This window comes from Ptychodera flava, chromosome 7 (genome assembly GCF_041260155.1).
Source record: "Ptychodera flava strain L36383 chromosome 7, AS_Pfla_20210202, whole genome shotgun sequence".
Taxonomy (NCBI): domain Eukaryota; kingdom Metazoa; phylum Hemichordata; class Enteropneusta; family Ptychoderidae; genus Ptychodera; species Ptychodera flava.
Genome location: NC_091934.1, coordinates 23,592,665 through 23,601,737, shown reverse-complemented (window position 1 = coordinate 23,601,737; position 9,073 = coordinate 23,592,665). Strand labels below are relative to the sequence as shown.

Below are 9,073 nucleotides of genomic sequence, written 5' to 3'. Positions count from 1 at the left end.
TTGATAAATACTGAAACATATCACAACCGTTCAATAAGGTATATGATAAAACCTTTACGGCCCAGATACGGGTTTTGCGGACCTCGGTCGTACGGCGTACGGGCCCTCGCACGCTCGGGCCCTTCCGCCGTACAACCTCGGTCCGCAAACCGTATCAGGGCCGTAAAGATTAATATCGGATACATCTCAGGTTAACATACACATCAAGCCAAAATTCTTACGGGAGAAAAGAGAATGAACTCAACGATTCTTTATCAGCAGCTGTTTTTAAAGTTGTTTTCTTTATTTATTTTATTCTCAAGAAAAACGATCAACTGCAGCTAAAATATTAAATTTTGAGTTTAAAAAGAATAGGTCCACAGGAAGTTACAAAACTGTCTAAAGCTTTCATGTACGTAACTAATCATAGCACAGCACAGCACCAACTTTAAGTCACACTCAACGGTTAATTCCACTTGTAATACACAGAGTCCAAAGTTGAATGCCCTACGGCCTAAAAACGATCTGACGTTTCACACCCAAGTGTATCTGGCTTACTATGTTTTGCCGTGTATATGGCTAAAATACCCTTTCTACAAACTCTACCGTTAAAACTAGTTATATCACTCTCCGCCTCGTGCCCATTGTTCTAACCATGCTGTCTAATTTCCATAACCGAATATTTTATAATTACCACCTGGCTTTCTTTTGTTTAAAAAGTGTCCGATTTACAGGTTCTTTGTTTAAAAAGTGTCCGATTTACTAGTAAATCGGACAGTTCTTTTGTTAAAAACTGTCCGGTTTACTAGTAAATCGGACACTTTTAAACAAAAGAACTTTGTAAAATGGACACTTTTTTAACAAAAGAAAGTCACGTGGCGACGAGTAAAAAAAAACAAATGCGAGACATTATACCAGAAGAAATTTATTTCACAATTAAGTACAGAGTAAAAACACTCTAAAAGAATCACCGGACTGAATTAATTTTGCACGACTGTACATCTCAAAATCAAATCCAGGTCACCGTGAAATAACGGTATTGATTGCAAATATCACTTCTGTGTTAAGGTTATTGTTATCACGATCATTCGAAGCTGAAAAATTAAGACTTCAAAGTCAGTTATCAACACTGAATGTAGAGGTTTCAGTCGCCTTTGGTAAAGTTAAATCTAGCTACAGGCAAACACACACTCGCAGTACCAGAGTCATTGTGGATCTAGACATATTTCTTTTTGTACTTGCAGTTTCTGTTGCGCCTTTCTCTGATGTGGCTGTGTAGCTTGGTCTTCCCATTGTGGCCGTTAGCACTGGCATGACAGGGGGACTTTTCTTTTCCATCTTTGGCTTTGGTAGTTGAAGTGCACCGGATACAGCTTTCATTTGTACTTCATCCGCCATATCGATATACGTAGAGCGACTCGGCAATTGCGTGTATGCTGCTCAAAGTTTTCGACCCAAATGAGCAAAACGTGACAACTTTGTTTTATCCAATCATGGGTTATTTTTTTATACTTTCGTTCAACAAGGTGTCAAAACGCGTCAATGTTTTCCTGCCAAAGTTTCAACTTGCACTGCACTAAAATTACAAATAAAAACTTTCGGCGTGCAAACAAGGCTCTAAAACTCGGCAAATTCGTGGTATAACACGGTCAGCGAACTCGTAGTCGGCGGTTTACGGAATTTAACGGTACAGTTTGCCATAAAACTCCTCGGCCCTGCGGGCCTCGGAGTTTTACTGGCAAACTGTACCGTTAAATTCCGTAAACCGCCTCCTACTCGTCCGCTTACCTATAGATAATCAGTAGCATAACTATACATTAAGTTCGGAAAGTTCTAGAATAGTGTTCAAATACAAAGCTCCTACTTGACTGTTAACAAGAGACAATTACTGCACCTGCTTATGGTGTGTATGTGTCTCAACTTCTAAGATATTGTAGGGCTTGTGATTCCTACGCTGATTTTCAAATGCGATGCAGCTTATTGGTATCAAAACTAGTGAGACAGAGATACACATCCAAAAGACTCGTGAGGACTTTCAAAAAGTTCTACGGTCGATATGATGACATTGTGGCCAAATATGACACCTCGGTCACTCAAATGATTAGCGACAGCATTCCCGGCTTTGACTTATCACAGTGATTCATATACTCTATCACTTCATACAATATAGACAATTTTGGGACCAATCCTGACGGGTGTAGCATGCTAGCAGGGTACGCTTACCCATTCCGGACACCTGGTACCACCACTAACTATCAGTGGTTCAGGATGGTCCTACTTAAATTTGTAAATCTCAAATGTCCCATGGACCTGGTAATGTATTACCTTGAATGAAAATGATTATTGGACCAGTTTAATGTCATATTACTATATACATCACGCAAAGGAACATATTTGATATTTTTCTCTTGACCTGTGTAAAGACAGTTCTGAACTCTATGCATGTCATTGCTGATCTTATACATGCCTGTTTGCAAGTTCAATCAACTATGACTAGATTTTAGGGCGATGTGACAATTATTTAAACCCGTCAAGCTGAGGGGTTTCCTCATGGTCGAAACAAGATTTGAATTTACATATGTACATTTGCAGTTTCGTAAGCTATCAGGAAAACATAAACGACAGAGAATATATAATACACGAAAAATAAATTCCACAACTACATAAACATTTCGGAAGTTTTGCACCAGAAAACACACTTTCTTCAAGACGTTTTCACAACAACACGTGCTCAATGTCCGAAAACACTCAAGCTGATACAAAGTGCTATGCTTGATTATGTAATGCGCGGATACATTATATTCACGATATAAAATCAAAGAACTTTCGAATAACAGTCACATTCTCTCATAGTGAAAATACAAGAATATCAATTACACTGACAAATAATACATTCAATTACGAGACCTTAGATAAGCTATGTTTTATTATACCAAACTCAAATCATTTCATCTTATTGTTATTAGTCTAAAGGATCCCACAACGACCATTTTAAGATATTCTTTGATCAAAGAAGTTATAATTGTCCACCATGATTGCTCGTCTTTCCTTCAACCCTAAGCTATTAACATTTGGTGATTATTTTCGTCATAACGAGCAAATACCTCATTTTAGACAACGAAAAAGTGCATTGGATGTGCAAGAGATTATCTACAACAAAATGTCGTCGAAAACATTCTCTATTTAGCACAAAGATATCATTTTGTAGAGCCCCATAAACACTTCTCACCATTGCCACTCATTATGTAAAGTTTGCCCCACTGACTCCGTTTCATATCTGCGGTCCGCCTTTAGTCTTCGCCACTATGTTGGTATGAATTCTCGGCCACATAGTTATTGGCAAAGTATTGAGATACAGTGACCACTAAATTCAGTTACTATAATCACATCGAATGGTTCTACATCCTTGATGCATATCCCGGCGGGCTGTGCCAATTTATTTCCCTCATCATTTATGTAACAGAGAAATTGATTTTGGGAGTCGAACTTATGTACCCTTCCATTAAACAGATCACACACAAAAAGATTTCCATCTTTGCCTGTTGCGACACCACGTGGACAATTAAACTGGTAATCACCAGATCCACGTGACCCAAATCCATCAATGTATTCACCATCTGCCGTGAACACCTGGATACGATGATTGCCGGAATCAGATACGACAACATTTCCATCTGGCGTGACACAAACGCCATATGGATTCAGAAGATTACCCTTCCCACTTCCCTCCTCACCAAAGGACTTTATGTATTTGTGATCGGATGAGTAAATGTGAATTTTGTTATCATCATGGTCGGCCACATAAATTCTACCATCGACAGAATTCACTGCAATGCCACTTGGCCCTTTCATTTGATCTTTTCCGAAACAACCAAGCAGTTGGCAATTTTCGTCGTATGAAAATACTTCATTTTTTTCAAAACATGATATTAAAATGTTACCGTTCTTTGATATAGTTGCAAGTCTCGGGTTCATATTAATATTAACATTTCTACACTGACTAATGTTTGTTAAAGTTGTATTGAACTTAATTAATTGCAATCTCTTATTATATCTATCACATATTAATACATCTTTCTTCTTTGTTATTGTGATACCCATAGGACCGTTAACCTGTCTCTTCCCTGATCCACCTTTACAAAATGTCTTTCGGAAACCCTTCTGGGGAATCACGTTAATATTAATAGGTGAACCGTCAACGGGTTTATTGTAAACTGAGACAAATAATTCATGTATACCTGCTACTTTAGTTTTTCCTCTTAACACAAATCTCCCCTCTTCAATTTCAGTAATATTAACCTCCTCTGTTTTGCCATCAGGTGTCTTTATTTCTGCCATCAAGTCGTTTGCATCAACAGTTGATTTGACGTCCTTACTCGCAATTCGAAGAGCAGCTTCTACTTCTTCTCCAACCCTGCTAAATTCTTTACCTAGGGTTACTTTGCACGTTGCCGTCTGAACAACTCCAAGAGACTTCACTTCAGCTGGCTGGTCAATACCGATGAACTTTATACAACCATCTACAGCAGGTTCAAGGTTTGTCAAATTATCTATGAGTTCCTGTATTTGGGTGGTCATACCCTTTCTGGCTGTTATAACTTGTGTATCGCTTCCAAAGTGTGTCAGCTTCTCAGCAAAGTCTTTCATGTTTTTAACCATTTCCATTTCTTTTAACTGCGCGTGTACGTTATGTTTCTTTTCGTCGAAAATTTCTTGAAGTTGCTCCAACATCAGCGTTTCTTTGCCCTCGATCATGTGCTTGAATTCTGATATTTTCTTCTGCGTGTATTCTCTTATTGCTGCCTTTTCTTCGCGTAATTTACGTTCTAATGACTCACTGACCTGTTCCGCGGCTGTTGTTGTGCGCTCGACTTCTTTTTCTTTCTTACTTAGATCCCGTAACATCCATTGTATTGACTGCTTGCACTCATCAGCTGCTTCTTTCAGGTATCTGTATTTGTGTGTTGTCACTGGGTGATCTGTAAATGACGGTGAAAACAAAAAGGCAAATTTGTAAAACCACTTTAAAAGCTCTAGGATGTTGTTGATATGGATCAGCTTTTCAAATTCGACAAAATCTGTATTGTCGAAATAGTATGGCTAATATGGCGCACGGTACTGCTCTTATAATACTGCTAATATGGTACTGCAGTGAAAAAATATTATAATCATTCTTTCGAACATTTCACAAAGGACGTTGTTCCAGAAGCTAAATTCCATTTGACAAAACTTTTCAAAACTAGGATTCCAGGTGAATTTACGAGCATATTTTTTATGTGTGAGCGACTCTACAACAACCATCGCTGACGCAGTATTTTTTTACAATTTTCTATAATGTCGATTAATTGATGATATGTCACCATATATCACAGACAACCTACAAAAACTGACAAAAACACCTTTTTCTGGATGTTCTCGTCGTTAAAAATATGGATTTTATACCTATACTGGCTCTACTTATCAGTGTGTATTCTCGATTAACAGTATATGTCTTGCCTTTTGAAAGAACAACTCATAATACAAACATTTTTCAAAGCCACATAAAGTTAATCCAGGCTCTTCCAAAGTGAAAACTAAATAACATCGTTCGGACGAGAAAGTGTCGAAATGCTCGAATTCTAATGTCATGGTTAACTCTGATACTTGGTGAAGCTCGAGCAAGAATGAAGGTATCGGCGGCTTTAAAATGAAACTTTAACATTCATTACGATAGCAGAGGAAGAAAATTGAGTCTAACTGGCGGGTACAAGAAATCTTGAAACCTTTTGTATGATATAATGCAGATATTATACGGTATAGGAGTACCCTTAAATATATTTGCAATGCAAGGTCAAGTGAAATCAGCGTAATCGTCTGTGATGGGTTAGTCCCACATGTACTTATAGTTCCTGTTTGATTAATTTTTCACACAAATGAAAACATACCAATGACAGTGCAGTCTGTACAAATCATCGACTCACAGGTGTCACAGTAGAATTTGATTTGATTGTCGTCGTGTTTACTGCAGAACAATGGAGGTTGTACCATGGCTGGGTTTTCGGACTTTGACTCTTCGTATTCATCGATAGCCATCAGCCGATGCGATCTTGTGACCCGTAGTTTTCCATGACCTTTGACACACATCTCACAAAGCCTTACATCGCAGTCAAGGCAATGACTCGCCACACTGCTTCGATCACAGCTCCCACAGGTTGTGATCTCCGGCGGTGCAGAATCTCGTTTCTCGAATTGTTCCACCATTTGGTTCAGGAAAAAATTGGTTTGTAAATTTACCACTCCACCGTCAGGAAGTTCACACGATCGTCGACAGGTTGGACAATCCAGTTTACCGATTTTCTCAACAACGTGAAGCAAACACGTTTCACAAAAACTGTGCTGGCACGGTAGAACCTTAGCATTCTTGTATTGCTCGGAACAAATGGGACAAACGAGAAATTTCTCGTTAAAATCCTCCAGAAACGTCGGCTCCTTGCTCGCCATGGCGGAATGACCTGACTGCATAAATTATGTTAATTAGCATCAGGGAATTTCCCGTCGGTGGCGTCCTATTCATAGCACAACATCGAAGGTACAAGAAAAGGGATGGACCATTAGACCTTGGGAGGGGGGGTGGTCACAATGAAATTGTGAAAATTTTTTTTTTACTATTGTAAATTTCTGAAATTTTTTTTTTCCAATTGAGATTAGCTGTGCAAAATTTTTTTTTCAGAGTAAATTTTCAGATTTATAATTTTTTTTTCGTTCGTCGCTGTCTGGAGATAAAGAGGGCAAACATGTGGTGCCAAGCACCACAAGCGGCCACGCAAGCGGTCACTGGGAAGAGGTCAGGAGAGGGGTGTCCCCCTGCTGCTGTTGGAGCTTTTGAAAAATAGAGATTAAAATGGTGTTATTTGGTGGCACTTGGGGAGTATTTTTGCGGGGGGGGGGGGAGGTCAGGAGGGGGTGTCCCCCTCCTACCGTTGGAGCTTTTGAAAAATAGAGATTAAAATGGTGTTATTTGGTGGCACTTGGGGAGTATTTTTGTGGGGGTGGTCAGGAGGGGGTGTCCCCCTCCTGCTGTTGGAGCTTTTGAAAAATAGAGATTAAAATGGTGTTATTTGGTGGCACTTGGGGAGTATTTTTGTGGGGGTGGTCAGGAGGGGGTGTCCCCCTCCTGCCATTGGAGCTTTTGAAAAATAGAGATTAAAATGGTGTTATTTGGTGGCACTTGGGGAGTATTTTTGTGGGGGGAGGTCAGGATTTACAATTGATTTTGACAAGCTGAGAAGCTAAAATAAGCTAAATAATATAGTGAAATTTGCATATTTGTGTTTTTAGAGCAATTGTTGCCCTTTTTTGATCAAAACATCTATTTCTCTGTAGCAGCATGTCCAAATTGATTGGATGTGTATAGATGTGTTGAAATTTCAATATTTGTCTTTTTGGGCAATTTATGACATTCATGGTCAAAAAATCTGTATTCTCTGAAAGGGCTTGTCCAATTTCTTTGAAATTTGCTACACAAAAACGATTAACCATGCAGATTTATTCAGTATTTGCTATCGAGAAACTTTCAAAGTTCAACCCTTTTATGTGTTTTTGTGTTGGGATTTGTTGGATAGATGGCATTCTACGTAGTGTATTGTTGAATGTTAAAACATGTGTTGCTGTTGTTATTTGAGGCTGTTTTTGAGAAAAAAAATTGAAAATGCCTTTTTAAAAGCAAAATAATGCATAATGACTTGATATGTTGTTTTACCATTATTGACGTGTTTCTACTTGTTCACCCATTCTTGCATTCATCATTGTAATAAAATGCTGTGAAAAAAATGAAACTGATGTGGCCTGCATCTGTTTACCTTGATCTTAAAAGGCAAATACAACTTTCTGTCTTGACAACCATACCATAGTTTCAATGTTTTACCTAGTGTACCTGCTTGGTTTGTACGCAGGAAACAAGTAGAAAACAGGCTCTATAATTTCATAATTTTCAAGTGATCGGAATACAAAAGTCCTGAAAAGATAAGATAATCACTTCCAGTATAAGGGATACAGTCACTCGAAATGTATAAATTAAAATTAAAAATGTGGAGGATGTTTTAAAAATACAGAAAGTTGCTTACTGTCGGTAAAATCTAAAAAAAATTCAACATTTTAAAGACTTTTGCAGATTTTTTTTTACGCCTTTGTCTTCTTATTTATTTTTTTTTATTTTGCAAACTTGTTTGAAGATTTTTTTTTTCCTAACTTCTGCTCTGAATTTTTTTTTTTTCTGTTTTTGACCACCCCCCTCCCAAGATCTAATGGTCCGTCCCTAAGTGCCGATGGGGTGGAACATCGATGCTAAAAAGGTGAAAATTGTTGTATATAAAGTATTTATCATCTGAAAAGTAAATGGCCCAGAAAAACTCTGGATGAGAATGTCAGGGCATTTAATCCTCGATCATAAGCTCGATATGACAATTAACTCTGCGTACAATCGTTACTACTATATAGTAAAAAGAATTCATGTTGACTTTAATATTTACGCCCGGATCTTTTTTTCACCCCGTTCTCCAAGCACAGATCGTAAAGAGACCCTGTTTTGTGGCCACACATTTTCTTCTCATTCAGGAACATGGCGGTACAGAAATATGTTGATAAAAATTCATAATTTTGATAAAAAATGCGATTTTTCAAAATCTCTCGCAAAATCCCGTGTACTCTCGCTTACCCTAACAATTGACGGTGCCCCCGCGCGAGAAATTATAATAAAGGCAAATATAAACAAACACAATCGCATTTAATGAGGTACATTTTGCTAAGTTTCTTGCGGATTATTCTGACATTCACCTGGTTTAATTTGTTTGCTTAAATTATCTCTGTATTTGCGATTAATAATTATAATATCCCGTCTCCGGTGGGGGGCTCGCGATGAGTTTTTGTTTGTAAGTGCGCCCGACCGCTATACGTGACCCCCGTCGCTTACCCTATGTTCTAACGGAACAAATTCAGAACAAACGAAAACCGCTAATTTCAAGTCTTTACGCGTATAATGTGACTCCCGAAACATGTTAATTTACTCCAGCCATACCTTTGTTTACTCGTCCCGTCTTTAAAATTGTGAATGGGTGTG

The 9,073-nt window shown here is 38.3% G+C and overlaps 1 protein-coding gene across 1 annotated transcript; it reads right to left on the bottom strand.

Annotated features, from left to right (window-relative positions):
* Nucleotides 1-889: 889 nt before the first annotated feature.
* Nucleotides 890-6,490, bottom strand: LOC139137061 (tripartite motif-containing protein 2-like). Its single transcript, XM_070705016.1, has 2 exons — nt 5,904-6,490; nt 890-4,958 (listed from the first exon to the last, which is right to left on the bottom strand). Exons 1-2 carry the CDS (start codon nt 6,478-6,480, stop codon nt 3,313-3,315), a joined length of 2,223 nt encoding a protein of 740 aa, XP_070561117.1. The 5' UTR covers nt 6,481-6,490; the 3' UTR covers nt 890-3,312.
* Between the last annotated feature and the right edge of the window lie 2,583 nt (nt 6,491-9,073).